Below are 24,160 nucleotides of genomic sequence, written 5' to 3' on the forward strand. Positions count from 1 at the left end.
GATACTCATAATTATTAAACACTGAGAAAAGGGGTGGCCCAAGGTGTATCGGATCCAATCCTATTTCGTGCATACGACTGAACTGTCAAACTTCCATCTGTTGGCGGACGACATCCAATTTTATTTCTTCATAAACGACATCTTTATACAATTGAAAAACTAAATGTTCTTACTAGCGTTAAGGATGACATTTAATAAATTAAAGCTAAACGAAAATAGAGCTGAATTAACATTGGTGAGAAAGAAAAATAACTCACGAAGGCATGTGCTATTCGGCTGAATATAAATAGTAATCCAGTTCTGATTCCAACAGACTTCTTGACTTAGTTGGACTGCAATTTGTCTCTTTATAAACAAATCAAGTTACTGGGCATCATCTTAGAAATAGCACCTTTGTTGAAAAAACATACTGAGTGATTTATAAAAAAAAAGCTTTTAGTTAATTACCTGATAAATAGAGTTGACTGTCGCAGCTCTTATCATAATCTACCTAAGATACAACAGCAAGTTGCAGGACATTTAAAATAGAGCCGTAAGATTGATAAAGGATTACCCCCGCATAATCCTGAATTGCGCTGGCAATCTATCAAAGCCAAAATAATGCTTAAAGTATATGCAATGACTCCAGACTGGATGTTCAAAATATTTGAAGGACTTTCTGCCCATTAAACAGCCAATGGATGAAATCAGCACAAGATTACAAATTACTTTAGTCTAAATTTGCAGTCCCAATACCGTACAATAAGCCCCCACTTGATATCAGATCTGAAAATATCAAACCATTCAAGAAGAAATTGAAGACTATTATTCTGAGTGTTATAGTAGTATGGTCTTGATAATTAGAGAAGGAGTACGCCATATAAAGCTCAGTTTCTGTATTGTTGTTGCATATGACAGGTCTCACAGAGCACCGGAAAAAAGTAATGACCTCACAAAGGAGAAGTAATGCGGTCAGAAATGGACTGAATGTTATAAGCAATTCGTATTTGTTTTTGTTTGTTTGGATTAGATGTCAGTCGTTGCTGGCACGAACTCTTGCTTATTATACACTACCATATCTCCACCCTGGATTATCCCTTGATCCTTTGTAGCTGTCTTTGTAGTTTAAAGAACATGCTGCCCAGACTAACGAACTGTTACCCCGCCCCCTTTCTGTTTGTGTATATAAGGCTCCGTCAAGTCAACTTCTCTTGTATTCAGTTTCAACTTGAAAATACAGACTAAACTAACCACTTGTCCAAATTCCCGGTTTTCACTCACAACCTAACGCCGATTTTTTACAACAATACAAATCACAACAACCTGTTAATTCCATAACAAGTCTGCAATGTTGTATGCTACAGCTTTTGTGTACGCTAGTATCATCAGCTCAGCAGACAGGTGTTGTGGTTCAGGTTATTTACTGGTGTTCGCTGGCTTCGGAACCGTCCGTTGTTTACATTTGGATCCTCTTGGAATTTGTTGTAAATATAAAAACTTAGGAAAGTCTGCGACGGTATTACAAGAGGTACGAAGAGGATAACGACAAGTGACTGTAATTAAATGTATTATCTGTATTTCCATGACGCGGAGACGTCGTAACCTCCATTGCACTCTCGACCTGCTGTCATTTCGCTTCCGACGTTAATTACGGGTTAATTACGGTCGGCCGACGGGAAATAACGGTAAATTGTAATTAAGCAGCCAAAATACTATAGGACAAGTAAGTTTAAAATGTAATAATACATACCGGGCAGCCCCATACGCTAGTTCTACCTTAATTTCAACCGTATAGGCCTAGTCCCTAGGCCTATCTAAGCCTATTCCATTGACGTATTTAATTTTAGAATATTCGGAGAGATTGCAGGTCAGACCTGCCAACAGGCCGGGGATTATTATTTAGTTTAATTTAGGCCTATCTAGATCACTTTCATTAGCTTAGGCCTAACATCTAAGGTAGACTGATAGCCTAGGCCTAGCCTGATTTCAGTTTTTACGTAGCCCACAGGCTAGAAAATGGTGGGGTAGGACTGGGTATTATCTCTGAGTTGGGTATTACCTTGGATATTGACTTTTTATGTAGTAGGCCTATTTTGGTTGCTTATCAACAATCTGCCGTTATTTTTTGTCGCTCGACTGTAATTAACCTGTAATTAACCTCAGGGTAGAGCTAAGTAGTAGCTCTGCGGCGGCGACTGCCTTCTAACTTGACTTATTCTACAGTTTTCTGGTTGCTAATTATGGATTTACCTTCAATTTTTGTCGCACGATTGTAATTAACCTGTAATTAACCCCTGAAGTCCGTCCAACAAGGGGTTTCCGTTCGCGATCTTCACAAGACAGAGCACGGCTACGTCTGTTTCGAACAGTTCATATCCCGTCCGCAAGTGCAGTAACTTGTTAACGTATGGGTACCGCCCCCCCCAGGCCAGTACTAAACACGGCGAAGGGACATTCCATTTGGCCGACGACAAACAAGTGCACCGCCAGTATCAGAGGCCCTAAAAGTGTAGAAAAAACCAGTTTCCAAGGTAAAAACTGGTGCGGAGCTAATACTTAGAATTACCTATAAGGGAACTTTTGGTAGAAAGTCGAGTTTCTTTCACCGGGGCGTCTGGGGGGCGGAGCCCCCAGCTAAGTAACGCAGCCTAGGTTAGGTTAGGTTAGGTCGGCTTACATTAGGTTAGCATGCCTTTTATAATAGATTTCCTTAGTTAATCACTTCTTGAACTTATGGCTCCCTAATGACACTCTTCGGAACCGTTCCATCCCCTCCATGCGGAGCTAATAAAAAAATACCAAAAATAGTTAGTATGAGGGTCAGTTTAATTGGTAAGTAAGCCCCGTAGCCTGCGCAGAAATGCTGTGTTATGCTGTAGGAGTAAGCCATATGCCTAAAGGGACAATCTGGTTATGCACAAGAATAGACTACTAAGCTAGGCCTACAGTAGGCCTATAGGCCAATCTAGGTATGAATACAAGAGCTGAAAGAGATGGCGTCCTGGTTTTATTTTGGGTAAAACTGAAGACTAGCCTACTACTGTGGCCTGGTTCTTGCCAGTTGCTGATTGGAATACTGTAGGCCTGCTTACCGCCTTTTGCTTTTTTATAATTAACGTCTTTTGTTTATATTTTTATGTTCGTCCCCAAGGGACTGGTACTGAACGTAATGCCCATTTTGCTCATAAATTGGTAGTTGCTGAACCACAGTTGAATGGGAGTTGTGTTCAGTTTTACCGTATTTCGCTTAAAACCTTTACTCAAGCTTGGAGTTTTTATGTTGTGGTCTTAAGTTTCATAAACACGGATATTAGAACGCTCATGTTTATATCTTTCGCAACTGTTGCCAAAATTTGTTTTGACGGATATTGTTACCTAGGCCTTCTCAGATTTTTTCTAAGTGGTTTTGTTCATGTTAACAATTTTTTTGTCTGAGAATATTGTGGGTAACCATGGGTTATGTATCTGGAACATCTTCTCTTGGAACTTGGGCATAAGATAAAATGCTGTAAAATGAATAACTGTTTCAAGTTTCACAAATTATGTAGAATTCTGGGAATCAGGGTTTCTTGAAAAAAGTGGCTTCAATTTGCAGTCATGGTGCATTTGGTTTAGCTGTGTTCTTCTTGCTTCGTGGATTATTTTGGATGTAGCCTCTTAGGTTAAGTTAGATTAAATCAAACCCTGTATTTAACTCATTTCGTTTTTCCCCACCCAAAAATCCAGGTTAAGTTAGATTAAATCAAACCCTGTATTTAACTCATTTCGTTTTTCCCCACCCAAAAAACCCTGCTTTCCGCTGTGGTCCCCTGAATCTTAGGATATAAGAATGGGGTTCACTATCCATTAAAACATAGAAAAATTAAATTTTCAAAAATGACATTCAATAATGGTTCAAAGTACAATTATTTGGGAAGAATCTTATCTACTATTGAAGGTGGCTACATCTAAGCGTCAACAGGCACATCAGCATTCAAAATAAAAAAGGAGATTGCTTGGTTGACCCGGATGACTGTCCAGTTCACCTGTTCTCCACCAGTTGTGTTTTGAATATTTTAGCTCTTGTCAGGTTTCGCCTTGCTGCTACAGAGGTTGGCTGTTGATTACTGTGTTAGCATGATGTTTAATTTTGATTTAGACAGACATACTTTTTGTGCCAGCTGCAGGGTATAAAGTGTGATTTTGAGAATTGTTGTGAGGATTGTAAGGATTGGTTGAAGGACTTGATCAAATTTCTTAGACATAAATGGAGAAGGGAAGCAGGTAGTTACGTCAGGTCATAGATGTGACTTTTCTTCAATTTCTCATGAACTTTTGACTTCAGTTGTGTCTACTCAGTCTCCAGATCTTTCGTCTCCTAATCTGTTTGCAAGCTTAACTTAATGTAAAGAACTTTAGGTTTGTATGTTAAGAAATGTACAAATTACTTTTAAAATTTGCCAGTTTAAAAAATTGTTTTGAAAGAAATAATTTTCTTACTTTACAAGGTTGGCCTCTTTTGCAATGGGACTATACACCTCTTGTCAAGAATGAGCATTAATCTAAGTGAGTCAGTGTTTTGTAGGTATGAAATGTGAAAGTTTTAAAAATGATTTTTATTATGTAATTTTCTAAATACTGTATGCCCAGTGTACTGAAATTATCACATAAGACCACAGTAATCAGAGTTATTAATCCATTCTTTTGATTTTCTTCCAGCTGTATCGTACGCAGGAAAAGGAAGGAACTGCTGCTACTGCATGAATCTCTTCTAGTGTGAGTGAATGACTGTACACACCTTTAATGCCTCGAGTAGATGAATACTGATTACTGCACTTCACAATGGAAAAAGATTCGAAAAAATTCAATTGTAATCTGTGTAGTTTTGCAATTAATTCTCAGGCTCATTTTGAGCGACACTTAAGGATACACTCAGGTGAGAAACCGTATGTTTGCACAATATGTGGCAAATCTTTTAGTATTAAGAGTAACTGCCGGAGACACGAGGCTTCTCACTCAGGTGAGAAACCATTTGAATGCGATATTTGTTCCGTGAGATTCACTGCCAAAGAGAGTCTTTCTAAGCACATGCGTGGTCATTCTGGGGAAAATCTCTTTAATTGCGAGTTATGCGATAAGAAATTTACACAAAGTGGTCATTTGAAAACCCATATAAGAACTCATACCGGAGAAAAACCATTCGAGTGCCCAACTTGTGGGAAATGCTTCTCCCAGAAGTTTGGTCTGAAAATGCACCAGACGATCCATCAAAAAATAGAAGCTTCTTGCGATATCTGTGGAAAAACTTTCAGCCATCTGAGCACTTTTCAGCGTCACAAACGTAATCACGAGAGAAAAAAGAAGACATATACGTGCTCCCTCTGTGGAAAGGTATATGCATCAAACTGCAATCTCCAACACCATTTACGAGCTCATGTTGGTGAAAAACCATTTCAGTGTACAATTTGTAACAAAAAGTTTACGAGAAAGTACTCACTTAAAGAACACAGTTTAACTCACACTGAAACAAAATCTTTTCATTGTCCCAAGTGCAATGAGGGTTATACAAGTAAAGCAGAGCTTAGGGATCATATGTTTGAACACGCTGAGAAGGTATTTTCCTGTGAGATTTGTGGCAGAAAATTTTGTAGTAGGTTTAATTTAAAGCGTCACATGAATGTGCATACAGAAAAAACTTTTCAATTTATTGATAAACCAGAGAGTCTTTACAGTGTCAGAGACTTGAAAAGCCGCGAACAAACTGCTTCATGTACCAGTGATGATGAAAACAAAAGTGAAACGTTATTCCCAGAATTCAATAGGGTATTTGAGGAGGAAACACAAAGTGGTGATAAAAATACAGATCAGCTAAGTGATGATGAAAATATAGATCGACAAGAGTCACTGACTGATCCATTGGATTGTGATAGTGATGAGTTCCAAGATGGTAATTCAACAAGTGCTGAAGAAGGTCGTAGTGACGATGACGAAGACGAAACAGAAAACCAACACTTATTATACCCATTATGTGACATTATTATTAAAGAAGAAAGTTTAAGTGACAGTGAAGAAAATACTGTCATATAAAGTTAGAAAAGAACTCCAAAAGTGTTGACTTACGTGAGGAAAATTGGTCGAGCAGAAGTGAGTGCAGGCATTGCTGGTTATGTTACAAAGGATTGCAAATTGCCTCAACAGTATGTTCAGTATGCAGTCAAAAGATTTCTAACTCCAGTCCATTCACATTACATTTGTCATTCCTTTGAGGTTTAGGACAACCTCACCAATTTATATTTACCATTCTGGTGCAGTAAGCAGATACTTGGACCATGCAGACAGGTTAATACTGTAAAGAGAACCTTTACCTGACCAGGTATTCGTCAGGGCAGTGCCTCTGGTGGCAGAGTAGTAGTTAACTCTTTCCGTCTCTCGATCAAGCAAAACCTTACTTCCCTACTTCCCTAAATTTTGTTGTTTTTGTTCCTGTTTCTTTATAAATTTATATTTCATCATCATTTCCTTTTCGTAATCATGCATTGGTAATTTATTAAAATTATATATTCCTTGTGTTGTAGGTATAAAGTCTAATTTTATATATCAAGGTCATGCTAGTTCATGTTAAGTAAAGTTTTTGGTGAGGGAATTTTAGTAAATTTGTTTCATATCGCAAAGGTTTTATTGTTTTCGTTTTGTTGGCGACTCCTTCCAGTGTTTTTTAATATGGTTTTCTGCAGACTGTTAACTTATTTTGGTCAGGTTTTATTTGAGGGTACATGATTGGTAATATTATTATTATTGTTTTTAGCATTTTTATCAGTATGCTTATATTTATTATCATTATCTGTTGTAGCAGGTTATTAGCACTTTGCTTTAAAATGTGTCCTGTTAACCAGTATTATGACTTTGTTTTACAATGTACAGACCTTTTTGTTTTGCATTGTGCATGAGTATGAAGTATTGTACCTTAGTTCATAGGTACAATCATGAGTTTTAAGTTTTTCTTATTTCAGTATTGGCGATATTAGTACTGTCATCTGATGTAGGCCCTTTCAATATCTTCCTCTTCAGGTACCACTGCTCTTGTGGCTGCCTTTGACAGATTGGAAAGGCGAGTGGGGTAAAGTTTCTTTTCACCTTTCTTAACTAAATATCACCATTTTTCTGCTGCGAGTTTTTCACGAGACTTGTCTCATCTTTTTGATAGTAGGTTGCTATCAGTCGGGAGTCCTGGCTCAGTTGCACACATGGTATAATCATGGGAAAGCATGCATCACCAAGTTGCCAGGTATCCTTCTCCAAGATGCCAGGCACATGCCTTGGTCACCTGTGATACCTACAGGTGTTCCTCTGTGGTTTGTGATGATGAGTGTCTTCCTTGGTCCCAGTCCTGGCCCATTAGGTCTAAATTTCAAATATTTATTCATTCTTTGTGCCTTTAGGAGAGAAAATGATATGCACAACAGTACTTGTTGTGTACTCACTTAAGTGACAAGTGGTGTCATATGCACCATACAACAACCTCTTATCACATATGTGTGATGTATATCCATGTGAGTTACACATCATTGAGTCATGTGCATGACATGACTCCTGTGATATTTGGTTATATCTCAACTTCTTGCGTAAGCAACTTTGACTTTAAGTTGCATGCATGATGTGGTTCCTGTGATTTGCTTTGATTATGCTGTTTTTTTGTGTGTGTGTGTGTGTGTTGTTATTGGACACTTGTAGAGTTGTGATGAGTAAGTTGACTTTTGGTTTTGTGACCACTTAGCTTCGATAATTAGATAGATAGATAGATAGTGGTAAAGGCCAAGAAGTGAAGCTGTACGGGATGGGGTCTGGATCTCAACACAGCGTAGGGGAAAGAGAAGATGACCAGGCTAGCAAAGTAGCTGAGAAAAGATGGAAAAAATAAAATATAAAGTGAAGAGTTTATAAAATATGTAAATGGGGATAGTGAAGTTGAAAATAGTTATTGGAATGATGGAGGTAATATTGTATTGTGAGAGCTTCTGGATGAAGTAAATAAACATAAACTAGATAATGTTGGCTTCATAGAAGGACCAGTAGAGAACATACTAGCCGAACAAGTTAAAGGGTCTCTTGGGAAGATGAAAAATGGAAAAGCCTTGGGACCATCTGGAAAAACAAGTGATTTAATCAAAGTAGCAGGAGAGGTAGTCGGGTGTGAGCTTGCTAGAATATTGTACAGCATATCAAAACCTGAGAGGAAGAGAAAACACCAGAAGAATGGTAAAAAATTACTTACAGTAATGATAAACAAAGGAAATGGGGACAGTTCCAAAGTTGCAATTACAGAGGAATGACTTTGAGCATGCTCAGGAAATATTTGAAGTTGTGCTGTAGGAAAAACTGAGCAAAACTGTTAAAACCAATAATTGTCAGCTTAGTTTCATGCCTGAGATATCAGTAAGAGAAGCAGTCTTTATAACGAGGTATCTACATGAAAAGTACTATGCAAAGAGGTGTAGACTGTACCACAAATTTGTTGATCAGGATAAGGCATTTGGCAGAGTACTTTGACAGTAATTACTGTAAATAGGCAAGTTCTTCATTGGATGGGTCGGTAGTGTTCTCGGATAGCACTCTGTTGGGCCCACGTTTGATATCCGGCCACCCAATGAAGAATTAGAGGAATTTATTTCTGGTGATAGAAATTAATTTCTTGCTATAATGTGGTTCGGATTCCACAATAAGCTGTAGGTCCCATTGCTAGGTAAACAATTGGTTCTTAGCCACGTAAAATAATTCCAATCCTTTGGGCCAGCCCTAGGAGAGCTGTTAATCAGCTCAGTGGTCTGGTTAAACTAAGGTATACTTAACTTTTTGTAAATAGGCATCATGAAAGTAGAATTTCAAAATGACTTGAGATGGTGATGTTACTCTACCATGATACCAGATCGAAAATGAAGACTGGAATGTGTATTAGAAGAATTTGTAGTGAATGTTGTCCATCAAGGGTGAGCTCATAGCCTTTTGCCATTAATTTAGTTATGGAGTAACAAAAAAATTATCCCCTGGGAGCTGCTACAGTATATTCAAATGACCTAGTATTAGTTGAATCTGAGGAAGAGGTTGTAGAAATATTTAAAAGGTGGATGAATTTTAACAAGAGAGGACTGAAATTCATTGTAAGCAAAACAAAGCTGTAAGAAAGTAGTGTATAGGGAAAAGTTCGGTCAAAAAAGTGGTCAGCTGGGTATTGTGGGGAAAATGTGGAACTTAACTTTATTGTTTACCAGATATAACAACATGTGTCACAAGTGATGCTCAAGATTACAAATTTTACATGGATCAAGAGATTTTTGATTGCCAAAATCTGTTACATCAGCAGACGGGGAAGAGATGGGAGGTGAGAATACTGTACTGTGTTAGGTACACAGGTCACAGGTCTTGGAAGAAGTAGGACTTTTCTGTGGAACAGGAGTTGAGGGAAGAGCAAAAAAAAAAAAAAAAAAAAATATTTGCAGTAAGGGTGGACCGAAGAGAGTTAATCTGGTAAAAACAATTGTTCCATGAGTAGACAGAGCAAAGACTTATTATTGGTACTGAGGCTTGTACTATATGGAACAGAAATGACTTTAGAATGTCAAGATTCTTATCAGAGTCTGGTGCAAAGATCTTATGGCAAATGAACAAATGAGTTGATAGAGAGATGAGGTGTCCAGAGGTAGGAATAGACTGTTTGCATTGTTTTTTTTTAATTTTCTATTCTAGTCATTTCAGTTTCTTACGCTTCTCTTGTATCATACAGTTTTCTTTTGTTTAAATATTTATATATTTTTGTTCGCTGGTATGGTTATTTATTGCCAGTGATACATAAATCAGTATTGATAGATTAAAATTTTAGTACTATGTTATACTGTGTACTTATACATAAAGAAAGTAGTACTTAGTGCTGTAATTATAAGTTAATTTAGTTTCTTGTTATTGTTAGGAAAAAATATAAGATAGTTAATATATAAAAACATGAGCATTACTATTTGGTTTATAATGCATCTGTCAGACTATTTGTTTCGGTAATGGTAAAATCAGTGAAAGGTAGCCTCTAAAATATTTCATAATCATAACTTTCATCTGCAGCTGGCAGTACAGTATTAAATGAAATCTTTAGTGGTGTATCTTATAAGGGAAAATTTCTAATAAAATTTTATGAGTACTGATTAAAATGGTAGATATTAAAAGAGAGAAAAACTGGATCCAAATATTCCAGTTTTAAACAAAATGTCACATCACAATATTATACCATGTACACTCAAAATAATTCTGCAAAACCTTTTCTTTAGATTTCGTTCTTCAAACAATGACTTATTTTGCTAAATGTAAGGGAGTTTTAGACAGTGAATGAGATTATCGGCGTATACCACCCACGAATGCTACATTTATGTTTAGCCTTAGGTGACTGCGTACTGCAACTTACATTTCCTTGGATCAAGTTTCTTGGGAGTGTCTTTCCTTCCTCTGGCTGCCATGTAGTCAAAGATTTCACTCTTTAATTAATGGTGTTCTGGTTTCTTGTTTCTGAGCCTTTTGGTCCATTCCCAACCAACTTTAACTCACACCCAGTCGTCTTGTTTTCTCCATTTGACACTGAAGTTGAAGATACTTCCTTTTTGGCAGGCATTTTGGAAAGGCATGTCTTTAGTTCCAGACATCAGACAATTCAAGAAGCTTTGAAATGTATAGGTGAATCTGCTCTTTTGGCATTAAATTGCAATAAGGATTTTCCTTCAGTCATGTTTCTATCAAGAGGCCATTTGGACTTTCCAACTACTAACAGCTTTTGCCCACTTGAATATAATAGACTGTACTTCCTCAAGAACATACCACTTGATTATTGGCGCCTACACTTGGTGTATAGGGTATATTTGACTTCAGTATTTTAACCAACTTTTTTTTTTAACATTTTATGACCTTACTACAGGTATACTATTCTAGTCATATTCTTGATCTCTTGTTAGTAAAAAAGTTTATATCCTGTCTTCTCTCTCTCAGATAGTCTCCTGCCTCAGTACCCTAGTTCAGTTTCTCTTTCATATGCCTTGAAGTCATCTAATTGAAATAGCTATTCAGGTAAATGTAAATTGAGTGAGTTTTATTAATTCGAGATTTTTTAAGAATGAAATATATTTTTTGATACAAACCTTTAAGTTTTCATAACAAAAAATGACCACTTCCCAACCCCACACTTCTTGTATTAAGTCACGGCAACATAGGGAATGACTTTTATATTTCTGTTACCAGAGGTGCCACCCAGAGAGATACCTAACTAGATAAAGGGTACTTTTTATCGTGTGTCCAAGGAGCTGCTGACTGCACAGGAATGATAAATGTAAACTGATGGTTTTGTATTAAAACTGAAGGTTTTGTGTTGAAAACAGACATTAAACAAATCTCATTTCACAACTAAGTTTCAGTGCTATATGCAAATTCAAACCTATTTGATGTTAGGTGTGTGAGGAGGTAGTAACAAGAAAAACCTCTTTCAAGGTACATAGTTTCATTCATACAGTGCCTTAAAGTGTTAAATATGCTTAGATGTTAAATCTGTTTGAGAAATCACATGCATATTAACACAAGATTTGTTTCTGTTGTCGTAAAATATTCAGCTGTTTGAGTGCTTTGCGGATTCATCAGAAAAATGGAGTATTTTATATATAAAAAATTACAGGAAAAGTCTTTGAGGTCAAGTCCTTTTTGTCTATCACGTAAAGCGCATGCATGCCTCAGATAAAGAAAAGTGGTACTGAGTCTTCATCAGTTATAAACAGATGTTCTCAGTTTACTAAACTTCTATTTATGGCATGTAGTAAGTCATTGATGTATACAGAATTTTTTACCCTAAAGTTATTAGAAAACTTTTATTAAAGCACTGTACGATTTCCAAGGGAAATTTTTGCCAAAAGGCATAATGTACTGTGTATCTTATCAGTCAGAGAAGATGGTACCAGAATGAAACATTCTATAAATGCTTTAGAGCTTTTAAGGTCATAATATTGTATTTTACTTTTGAATTAAATGTTGTATTTTTAGCAGTGTATTTTTATTACCTACATCACTAACTAGTCCGTCATTTTATCTACTCTTCACACGAAACTTCATGAAGAAACTTTGATCTTAGTTATCACAATGTCAGTCTGTGCACTTAACTCTTCTTATTCCACATATTTATACAAAACATTTCATTCCAACAGATTCTCCCATTTTTTAACATTAGACATGCTTGCTCTGTTTCTATTGGGACAGATGTTTCAACAGGACCTTTAGCCTTTCCAAATGTTGGTCCCATTTAGCTACTCTTTTACATCTTTTGCCAAGTTCCTACTATATTCTTATGTATGATGCGATTCACCTTTTTTTAAAACCCACCGTATGAAATAAATGAGTTAGAGAGAGAAAGAAGATATGGTGATTCAGCACTTATAATAGAAGAGAACAGTAGGGAAGGAGAAAGAATCTCAAGAAGGCAGGATCAGTATAGGACCCTTAGTTAACAGTGTGATAATTCACCTTCATTCTGGTAATTAATGAACACCAGTGTTAATGCCATTCCTTAATCATTTTCAATAATGCATTGGTCCTACAGCAAAGATGGTTTGGGCAGACATCTGAATAAACTATGAATGTAAACCAGGTAAGCGCTCTGGTGTGTGTATGAAATAAATAAAGCAGAATTTACTGCATATTCATTTCTACTTTAAAGGCCAGTGGATTGTAGGACAACCTGATGTTTATCTCATGGCAAGAATTTTTCCTCTTTAGAAAAAGTTAAAAACTGATTTCTGCAAGAGGAAGAGATAAAGATAAAGATTTAGAAATGGGTAAAAGCAAGCAATTTGCAGACACACACAGCCTCTAAGGATGTTGGGAGACAGATGTACGTGGATAAGAACTACAAGGGAGTCTGTATTATGCTAGGAGGATCTGCTCGAGAGAGCAAGAGAAGGGATGGGTGAAGGAATGTAGTAGACGCTGAATTACAATTTTTTGTGAATATAAGCAAAATTAAAATGTATATGTAGTGGAAACTTGGATTTGATTAAATTTTTGTTTTATGATCGTGATGATGATTAATATAATAATGAAAGAGAGTGCCGTTTCAAGAGGATTTATTTTCTTTTTATTTGTTCTATCTTTTCAGTTACCTTTTTGGTTGGTGTTAGCTCATAAGTTCCCAAAGTTCACAGGTTGAAAAATACAGCAGGGTTTAGCTTGTCTCTGGTAATTTAACTGGATGTGTCATGTAAGTGTTGCCTCTACCTATTTTTTGTATGCATAGGATGGTTGGTTTACAATAAACTGGCTCTGTACCAGTATGGGCCCTTAACTTAAGGTGGCCTTGTTAGTGTGGTAAAGTCAAGGGTCCTGTTTACAAGTGTTACTTGTCATATTCATTGGGTCTATTTTTGGCCATTTAGTACATGTCTTCCTTTAAATGTTGCTGTATTGAGAGCATTGCCACCTGTCACATTTTCTTTTATGTCCTAAGGCAACCAGACAATTAGGATTTAGTGCTGAAGCTAAATCCCTGACTGAAATTAGCTATTCATTTTGTATGCGTAAGAAGTAGCAGACGTTTGTCCAGCACCTGGATTTGTGAGTTGTTGGGAATTCTACTAATATCATCATTAATTTTTATGTATCTGAAGTGCCATTTCCTTGTTTAACTTACTAACCACTACTTGAGATTGTCAACATGTGGACACAGGCACAGTAACTCCTTGCCTTATAATTGATTTAACCTCATCAGAGTTAAAATATCTGCTTCAGTTGCCTTCCCATGTATGCACTGATTGAGCTACTAGGCAGTGATTTGGTGGCTACATATAAAAAAGCCTTTAATACAATATTTTGTCTCATGCCAGCCTTAAGATTGGAAAAACACTTCATACTGAAGGAATCAGGTAACTAGAGCCAGTACTACTATTCACCCCCAAGTGAACACTTACCGTTTAATGGTTACACAATCACCGTTTAATGGGTACACAATCATCACTTCTTTAATAGCCATTTGACTGTATTTGCAGATCAAATACTGATTTCATAATGGTATATGACAACTGAATTCCCTTCAGTTAAAAAATTGGAATGAATTTTTTTTTCTTCTGGCTTAAAAAGACAATCTTTAGTGATCACACTTACATAAATTAAGCACCAGAGAATATTTATACATACATATGTATTACTACTGTCGTGTATGTAGTAGCGTAACTCAAACCACTGGGTTAAATTGTAGACTCCCATGGAGCTAAGTCAAGGATGGGCTCTTGAGGTAAGGGAGTGAAAACTGAGCAAAAATGTTAGAAATTAGATGGAAAGAAAATAGTAAAGATAAGCTAAACATTAAAAAAAAAAAAGTTTCAAGTAACTGGCTCATTCACTGTCAACCTAGCATTATTATTATCATTAAATAGTTGACCTACAGTTGACCTAGCATTAACCCTGGGGTTTGATAGCTAATTTTCTCGTAACCAAGATTGCTATCATTTCTTTTAACTTGACAATACTGTTTATGAAAATAATACCTTACTACTTTTCACAAGAAAAATATAAAAATATTGCAGACCTGGCAAAGTTTAAGAGTCCTGAAGTTCACATGAAAGTGTTTGCAGTTTGAGTACCAAGATATTTTAAAACACAGCTTGATCATCAATTATTGCATGCCTGCATAACAGTATGTTAAAGGTACTGTACTTTACTACCAGCACAAGCTACAATTTCTACCACCAAGCCCTCTCTACCTCACTGTTCCCTGTCATGTATCTTTAGTCCTTCACATAACTAGAGTATTTCAAGGTCATTCAATTATATAGAATACTTCAAAAAAAATCTTGAACAAAATATGCTAAATATTAATCTTTTACTATACAGGCAGTCCCCGGTTTATGACAGGGGTTCCATTTTTATGCCGCGTCATAAACCAAAAATCGTTGTACACCGAAAAATCGTCGAGAATCGCAAAAAATCCTAAGAAAACCTTACTATTAATGCTTTGGGTGTATTGAAAACGATGTAAACTGCGTTTTTATTGAGTTTTTCATCAAAAAAGCCTCCAAATTTTGATTATTCTGCCGTTTTAGAGCCATATTTCTTCCGTCGGATCGGCGTACGATGCGTCATAACCCTGGAACATGCGTCGTAAACCTGGAAATAATTTCTGATGAATACATTTGAAAAGCGTTGTAACCTCAGAACGTCCTAAGCAGGACCCGTCGTAAACCAGGGACTGCCTGGATTTAATTCATTATTAAGGGCTACAGGAAAGTAAATGGAATAGAACACCATTAAAAGAATTTTATGACAGGGAGGACAAAAGTGTAATGGACAGTGCTTCAATTAATGAAATACCAAACAAAATTAAAAAGCAAATGCCAGCCAAAGCAAGCACCAACTAGGATGCCTTTTTCATTAGTAAAGTAAAAAAATAACCATAGAAACTTGGCATTCTAGATCAAATTTGACCCAGCAAGATGGGGACAAGAATAAAACTGGTTTATAGTTTATGTAAACATTGCTGATTTCCAACTGCAAGGAAGCACAAGTAATCTGTCCATGTTTAAAAGTACAGCATCCAGGCAGGAATAAAAATGGTGAAATTTATTCATTTTATTGCGAATAAAGAAAATATATTACAAATATAATGCAAATAGAAAAAATAAACTATCCACGAAATGAGATACAACCTACATATCTAATTACCGTAAATTTCATGCTAAACTACCTCTCAAATATTCACCATAACCTACTGTATTAATTTATTTTTGTTACTTAATTGAAATTCATTGCATTCATATGCCTGGGATGGTTAGGTCATCTTGGCTAACTAATAACGAAGGCAGTGTCAGTGAAACACTTTCCAAAGATCTTTACAACAAAATGTACTGTATATTCTTTCTACTAGTCCTCTATGTAATTCATTCACATGATTCATTATTATAAAATGAGATCAGTTTTACAACCATTTCATATTACAGTAATATCAAATGAAGATTATCCCTCGGGGTAACTAAAAATTTGGGTGATCACTGAAACATTAATGAATGGCAAAATACAACTCTATGGTCTCCATAGATCATGAACTGTATTTGACAATAGCTACCCACTACACAGCGTCCTGGTGAATTAAATCTTCCTCAGACAAACCACCAAAGTATAATTTTTTTAAATATATAAAAAAAAGATTTTTAAGGACCCTAAACAAAACACCCTGTTCTTTTAGCACATCATTCCTCCATTTGGCACATAACTTTTGACTATGTCACTTATTCATGAAACTTGCGCACTATTAAATAGTGTATATCATAATAAAAGGGGGGGGGAACATTTTTAACATCTGCTCTGTCATACACCTCATTTACTTTGCTTTGTATGCAAGCTGACTTTAAACTGTAGTAAGTTCTGTTATAATCTATTATTGCACTAGTAATTGAATTTTTGGTACATGTACCTGTGAAACTTAAGACTGAAGTTGCTCTCACAGTTTTCTGCTGAAGAGAGACCAAGATGGGGCCATGGAGACTTGGAATGGGGGGAACAATCTAATTTCTTAGTCTAGTACAAGGCATTTAATACTGTGGGTTCATGCAGATCCTTATAAAGTTTGCTAGTGTATTGTGAATGTTATCCTCAACGACTTTACACAATGATTCAACACTAGCTAAGCTAGCACAGTTTATTGCACATTTTTTATTTAAAGATGATTTTTCTTTCAGCAAAAGGCAGGAAAAAACTGTTAGGATTTTACATAAGCTCTGGTTTAAGGGAAATATCAAAGGATTCGGTTTTTACAATATCTGTGGAGTCCTCAAAAATGTCACAATTATCGCATTCACTTTTCAGCACTTTTAATGAGGACACACAAGATTCTTCTGTGTCTGTCCCCATATTTTCATGCACTCTTGGACGTACACTATTAATTTCACTGTCTGCTTTTACATTCTCATTACAGTGCATGTCTGGGGTGAAATCAACAGTACTTTTGCTTTTTTCCTCTTCTAAACCCACAAGAACAAATAAAGTTTCATTTTTGCTGTCTCTCTCAACAGTTTCTATATCTGAGCCATCTTCAACAATTTGATGGCATGTCACTGGTTGCCTTCCAGGATGCCCTTCCATGTGTGTTTTCAGCAGCATCTCATTTCCGAAAGGATGATCACAAATTTTGCAAATGAAAGGTGTATTTTTCTTTGTAAGGATATCAAATGACTCTTTTGGTGAATGTCCTCTTAAGTGTTTTGCTAAATGTGCTTTCCGTGAGAACGTCTTGCCGCAAACTTCACAAGAATATGACTTTTGACCAGTGTGTATTTTCCGATGTACATTAAGAGCACCTTTTACAACAAAACTTTTGCCACAAATTTCACAAATGTGAGGCCGCTCACCACTGTGTCGCAGCTTATGAACGTGAAGTGAATTGCTGTCACAAAAAGTCTTGTCACACACATTGCAAGGAAATGGTCGCTCACCTGTATGTTGTCTTTTGTGGATTCTAAAACTCTGCTTTCGAGCAAACTTCCTGCCACAATATTCACATGAATATGGCATAACGGTTATATGTTTAGTCAAATGTGATTTATAGCAAATTCTCTGAGCAAAATCCTTGCCACAAACTTCACACACGTATGGACGCTCACCTGAATGTAGTTGCTTATGTACGTTTAGGTCACCTCTTCTTACAAAGTTCTTCCCACAAACTGTACAAGGAAATGGCCTCTCTTTACTGTGAATTCTTTTGTGCTCAATGAGAGAGTGTTTCTGAGTAAATGCTTTGCCACATACATCACAGGGAAATGGCTTTTCACCCGTATGATTCCTCCTGTGAAGAGCAAGGGCATCAGTTCGGGAAAAAGCCTTTCCACAGATTTCACACGAATAGGGCCGCTCACCAGTGTGTTTTCTCTCATGATTCTTGAATTCCCATGACCTTTTAAAACTTTTACCACAAACTTCACAACTAAATGGCCTTTCATTAGTGTGCGTTTTTATGTGCTCAACAAGAGCCTGTTTTTGAATATAGGTCTTACCACAGGTTTCACACAAGAATGGGCGTTCACCAGTGTGATGTCTCTCGTGTGCTGTAAGTGACTCACTGTATGCAAAAGCCTTGCCACAAATTTTACAGACGAAAGGACGCTCACCGGTATGCTTTCTCTTATGCTTATTTAAACTGACTTTATAAACAAAATCCTTCCCACAAACATCACATGAAAATGCCCTTTCATCACTATGACATCTCATGTGCGTACCAAGATTTCCTTTATGGTTGAAAGATTTACCACACACATCGCACGAGAATTTGTGCACTATCGTTTTTGGGAGCTTAAGTTCCTTTTCACTTCTTCCAGAGGCATCTAGGTCTGATAATCGGTGATCCATCATGAATGTGCTTTCAAAAGCTTCTCAAAAGCACTTCATATCAAGATAACACCTTGCATCACTTCAATTCTTTGCTCTCGTTGGATTTGTGCATGATGTATCAAGTAAATTCAACTGCAAAATATGATTATCTATTAGTAGAAAAGGCCCCTGAGATAAAAAAAAAACTAATCTTATATTTGGGCAGCAAAATATTCCATTTCTGTTTTAAGATACAGTATTGACATCCGAAATGAAAAATAACAAATATTTAAGTCTACTTCTAGCAAAAATGAGACAATTGAAAGCTTCAGCACATCTGTGCTTGAAAAACTTAAGAATTTGGCTTTTCCTTCAGCCTTACTTAATTTCAACTAAAAAAATCCTTTATTAAAAATAAAAATACATTTTGTTTCATAAATACAATCCTGTTACTGTATTTTGCAAGGAAACAAATACAATCGAGCTACAGTACTGTATTTTACAGAAGTCTTTTTTTGGTGGCCAAGGAAGTGACATTAACCAAACAGGGCAGCTTGTTACAACTTGCTCCATATACATAGATCTGAAATGCCAAAAAGGGGCACTCTGGGATGGAGTGAGGATACTAGGTATAAAATGTCTAGCCTTTACCATTTTTTCATAACTTGCAAAAGCAAGATAACAATACTGTATTGCTTTTACTTGTTAGCATTGCTCGAGTCTTTGCCAAGTTAAACCAATGGGGTGATTACAGTTGTGCCATGTTTTAGGAAATAGATTCTTTTGTCCAAAGTGATAAAAATCAAGAGATAAATATTTTTTCCCAGGGACTAAGGCCATCATGACAATGCTGCTTCTCTCTGGAATGCACCTTGGAACAATTTCTACATCGATGGTCTCTTCCCAAAACTGACTCCACTAAGTGACAAACTGATTTTGTGCATATTGTTGGAAGTGAAAAAGATTACCTAGGATCTAAATTGTTGAATGAGGGCTTCTTGTCCTAGACAAACCAACTTCACCTGCAGATAATTTAAATGTAGTGTATTTTCTTGTTGGTGCTCTCTTTGATCAGAAAGTCCAACAGGTTCATGTGTAAGAAGGAGAAATGAGAATAACTCCCGTTCATGCAGTCCTACTGATCCTGTCACCAAAGGAGAGATCTCTGTATACTGTCCAAGCATAACAGTAACTGTCTTGTTGGTCTGTAGCTGACCAAGGTTTGTGTAATTGCAGTTGATGAGAATGAATTCTGAGTCACCTGTATTGGATTATTACAGAGATGACTGTGTCTCTGAAGAGAGAACTAGTCTCTGGAGAGTCAAGGAAAAAATCTCTGTATCCAGTCTTCTGTTAGCAAAAATACCAGCTTTGAAATGTCCAGGTCCTTATAGTTAGTTCCAAGTTTGTTTTTTCCCAGTTGACTTGAAGACACTGGTCTCTGCAGAACTGTGAAAGCCAGAGAATATGCGGCTGGGGCTTTTCCCTTTTCCTAAGGACAAAGGTTGACTAAAATGTAGGTTATCATCATTCTTAAAACTAAGATAATTTTTCTTCTGAATGCTCCAATAATGTGATTTTTCTTGACAGAGAGACCAACCCTACTCAGTAACAGTTAGTGTTATTTTGACTGCTCCAAGAGTCCAAATCAAGGGCCTGAACTCATCTATCTGATTTGTTCCTAGGCTGACAATTGTTCATGCTGTAGCTGAGATATCCATTTCTCCTTATTCTCCTACCTAATGGATCTGTCTTGAAACAAATTTTATATGATAAATTAATCTTTACCTACAAACCAATCAATCAAAATGAGGTACATCCCAATAACCCTCCTTTGTTATGGCTATGTTACAAGCTTTATGCAAAAGAGAGAAGCAAGCAGTTTCTTACCACCAATGAGTCAATAATGCATACGAACACAGTCACTCAGTGTTTGCTCTTTTGGTTATTCTTCCTCTGTTTAAGAGACTTCACAAACTTTGCTTGGGGGAAAGAGACACTGCAGATTAAGACTAATTGTCATGGAAGGGTTTTTACAAAAAATTAATTGTATTTTTAAAAAGCTCTATTTCTTTTGATATCGTTATTGGAGACACAAGACTTCCCCAAATGGTAAAGTGGTAAAGCAGTGTGTTTTGGCACAGAATTGTGGTCTCAAAGCTTAGCTTAAATTAAACCTGAAGTGTACCGATCTTTACCATCATTGTTGGATGATGTTCAGACCACTGAAAGTGTAAAAAATAATGAGAACCTGCCATTTTAAACTGCCAAAGGGCCTTCAGGCAATCACTCATTTCCCAGGTTGCTGCACATAGCAAATATCTCGCAAAAGTTGCTGCACATAGCAAGCATCTCACCAAACCCTGTTTGAGGACTGGAATAAAATCTTATCTTGAGAGGAGTTCAGACACTGAGCAAACTAGCAAAACCAGCAATAAGTGAGACCAGATTATATAGGGTCTGTGGGGTACATGATTAATGCCTTAGCTATAAGACGTCTTGGGATGATGTTAGATAAGCCTGAAAATCAGCTAGCTGATGGATCACTGCCTTTCAAAGTATTGGGTGAAGTACATATTATACTAGTATTCAACAAGAAAAACTTTATTTAAAGACCTAGTTGTTGAAAAGATAAATGTACGTCTTGGCTGGGATGCCTGTTATAGAAATCAATGAAAAGAATGTCTGGCCAGCACTGGTACAGGTCATTTTAATGATTCCTCTTGAGAAGGCTCTCTCATCACCTTCAGTAGCAGAATCATCTTTTGAGCTAAATCTATTCAGTACATGGCTACCAACTCTAAACTACCGTAGCGTTTGAGCTATCTAAGGCAATGATGTGTATGTATGAAACAAAGTCTGTTTTAAAAATATATAAATTTCCTTTACATAACACCAACACAAGGGGGGAGGGGTAAAAGAATGAAAATTACAGCCAACATAACAACAAAAGACTGAATGAATTCAAGTTCATATACCTGCATTGAAAAACGCAGCAAACAAGGTATTATGTGATATGTCAAGCTGACAAAGTAAACCTGTAAGAAGTACAGCAACATATGAAAAAATTGGGTATATAAAGATAGATAAATAAAGCTCCAAACTATTATTCTTGTTATACTGTATAACAAGCTTATGGAATAATAAACTTCCTGACCAACAAATACTATGCAAGTGGCAAAAGATTGACAGTATAGGCTAAGTGATGATTGCAACATTTGTCAATCAATCTCATCTTTGATATCAGCTTTTAAAGTTGAAGAAAAATCTGATTTTAGGCTTTGCTGTATACTGTACTGTATACGATTCTTGAATCTGGACACTACCAGTACTTGACTGCAAATCATTATCTGAAGTTAAGAAATGAAATAGCCTTTCCATTGTTGTGACGACTTACTTGACAGTTTTCAACAATTACTCTCATTTTGAAACTGGTTTTTCCAATACAGTAAACCGCCATATTCGCAGTCTCACTATTCGCTGACTCATGTATTCGCTGATTTCTCGGTGGAACGTATCTACCCATTATTTGTGGAAAATTCGCCCATTTGCGATATTTTTCACTGAGAAATATTCACTAATTACTGTATTTTCATATTTTCATGACTAAATGCACTTTTTGTGATAAAACTATTAAAATACTCAGGTATACACTTTTTAGTTTTTTTTTTGTGTTTAAACTATCAAAATAGACAGTTCTAAGTGTTTTCTGAGGGGTTTTAAATATTCGCAGATTTTAGCCGCATCCCCTGCAAATATGGGGCATTTACTGTACTCTGGTTTGATTCTAACAAATTTGTTTATCATTTTTGTTATCAATGCTTGATTAACCCATTGCAGCCAGCTGTGTCTAATAGAGAGGGGGACGGGTGTACCATGGGGTCAGGATAAGTCAGACAGGACCTGTCATCCCAAGGTATCTTAGGTCAGGGAAGGGTAGAACTAAGTAGTAGCTCAGCAGCGGCGACAACCTTCTAACTTTTTCTACAGTTTTTTGGTTGCTAATTATGGTTTTACCTTCAATTTTTGTCGGACAAATGTAATTAACCCCTGAAGTCTGTCCAACGAGGGGTTTCCATACGCGATCTTCACAAGACAGAGCAGAGGTACGTCTGTTTCGAATGGTTAATATCCCGTCTGGCAAGTGCAATAATATGTTTGGGTAACCCCGCCCCCCCTAGGCCAGTACTAAACATGGCGAAGGGATATTCCATTTGGCCGTCAACAAACAAACCCACCGCCAGTATCAGAAGCCGTAAAAGTGTAGAAAAAAAACAGTTTCCCCAAAAAAAACTGGCACGGAGCTAATACTTCAGAATTACCCAGGGAAGTTAGGTTACTGTACACCATTAAATTACATTCCTAACCCCTTGCCCAAAAACACCCATTTCCTAAAGGGGGCAGGGAGAGAGGGATGGGCACTGTCATTGGATGTAGGGGGAACTGTGGCAGGTTTAAAAAGCATTTCTGAAAGGAAATAAAGAGATAGGAAATATAAAAGCATTGCTGACAGGAAATAGAAAATAATTTCTAATCCGAATTTATCAGAAACACATCAAAACACAATCAGAACACCATATTTTACAATTCTGAACGTACTGCCCATCACTAAATTGTAAACACTTGCTAATAAGGTTACGAATTGGTTAAAATAGAAAAAATTTCTTTTAAAGGATAATGAATGATTACCATAAGTCTGCCATAGCATACCTGGCCTAAGATAAGCTATAACCATATAAACATTCAACCATTCTTGATAAAGAAAACCCGTTTGGTGAGAAATTACAGTATTAATATGCCTGTACAAACAGCCTATTAAAATGTAAAGCAAATTCCTACCAATAGCAATCTTAGCCTATGCCTTTGCAAGCAAAGTGAAAATATGTAGGATACGCCAATCTGGGTTGCCCTAAATAAGCCTAAACTAATTAATTTACCTAATATACAATATAATGTAAAATAATATACAATTTGCCGAAAGTATCGTAGGTTATTTTGCCCGAGGTTAAGGAAATGTCATTTCTACCTTGAGTGAAATGTAGCCTTAGGCCTTTCCATATAAGTAAATACACTATCTTAGTAACCACTATTTATTAGTATGTCAAATTGCCCTCTTACCAAATTTCCGCCGTTGAAAATTTAACTATAATATTTTCGTTTCAATAAATTAAGTTGTTTTTACGATGAGTAGGAAGACGTCCCAATACTTTCGACAGAAACAGCCGTTGCCGTCTTGCCAGACGTACGAAATAAATGATATATATTCATAATAGATAGGCAACCGTGGCCACAGAGCCATGTTGATGTATCTGCCATCTTGAGGGAACAGTGCCACTTGCATTAGAAGCATATAGCCAGCTGAATCTAACAAGAATAAATAGGTAAATATTCAATTCATGAATTGTGCAGGACGCTTAATGGCGGAGAGGGTATATCGAACCATAAGACAAATAACTGCGTACTGCACAACACCGGAAAAGAATCGGTTGGTCAAGGAAATAATTAATCTAAGTAGTCATGCCTCATAAATTGGTGGTATAATTTAGGATAGGACATTTGCTATTTTAGTTTTGATACCGCCCTATAAACTTAGTAGAATAACTTGGGAATGCTTTTTACCCTCTTGTTCACCTAACCTTTTCTAACAGAATTTTAAAGTTAAAAGTCTACCACAAAGAGATTCTTTTGCAAAAATAGTTAATATATTTGTAACATGGTTGGATACGCTCCGTAACTCGTTATACTTATTTTATATCTTATAGGAATATCAATAATTATATGCGTAAAACGTGATAGCATGGGCAAACTTCTTATATAAATGAGGTAAAATTTTGTTGGGAAT

At 36.5% G+C, this 24,160-nt stretch overlaps 1 protein-coding gene and 1 long non-coding RNA gene across 6 annotated transcripts in view; one reads left to right on the top strand and one right to left on the bottom strand.

The window, feature by feature from the left end:
• Nucleotides 1–1,370: 1,370 nt before the first annotated feature.
• Nucleotides 1,371–24,160, top strand: part of LOC136826149 (uncharacterized) — a 37,952-nt gene continuing 15,162 nt past the window's right edge. Inside the window, exons 1-4 of one of the 5 annotated variants that reach the window (XR_010849520.1) lie at nucleotides 1,371–1,507; nucleotides 4,467–4,524; nucleotides 4,678–4,734; nucleotides 13,124–13,225. This is a non-coding gene — a long non-coding RNA (uncharacterized lncRNA). Of the gene's footprint in view, nucleotides 1,535–4,466; nucleotides 4,525–4,677; nucleotides 4,735–13,123; nucleotides 13,226–22,158; nucleotides 22,235–24,160 lie in introns of all 5 variants that reach the window. The other 4 variants (XR_010849522.1, XR_010849523.1, XR_010849521.1 and 1 more) reach the window with 4 other exon arrangements.
• Nucleotides 15,574–23,559, bottom strand: LOC136826148 (zinc finger protein ZFP2-like). Its single transcript, XM_067083165.1, has 2 exons — nucleotides 23,437–23,559; nucleotides 15,574–18,471 (listed from the first exon to the last, which is right to left on the bottom strand). The coding sequence occupies exon 2, from the start codon at nucleotides 18,358–18,360 to the stop codon at nucleotides 16,723–16,725; it is 1,638 nt and encodes a 545-aa protein (XP_066939266.1). The 5' UTR covers nucleotides 18,361–18,471; nucleotides 23,437–23,559; the 3' UTR covers nucleotides 15,574–16,722.

This window comes from Macrobrachium rosenbergii, chromosome 40, assembly GCF_040412425.1.
Source record: "Macrobrachium rosenbergii isolate ZJJX-2024 chromosome 40, ASM4041242v1, whole genome shotgun sequence".
Classification (NCBI taxonomy): domain Eukaryota; kingdom Metazoa; phylum Arthropoda; class Malacostraca; order Decapoda; family Palaemonidae; genus Macrobrachium; species Macrobrachium rosenbergii.

What these genes read in the sequence shown, in the direction of transcription:
- LOC136826148 (XM_067083165.1), bottom strand. Translation starts at nt 18,360, where the DNA reads ATGATGGATCACCGATTATCAGACCTAGATGCCTCTGGAAGAAGTGAA.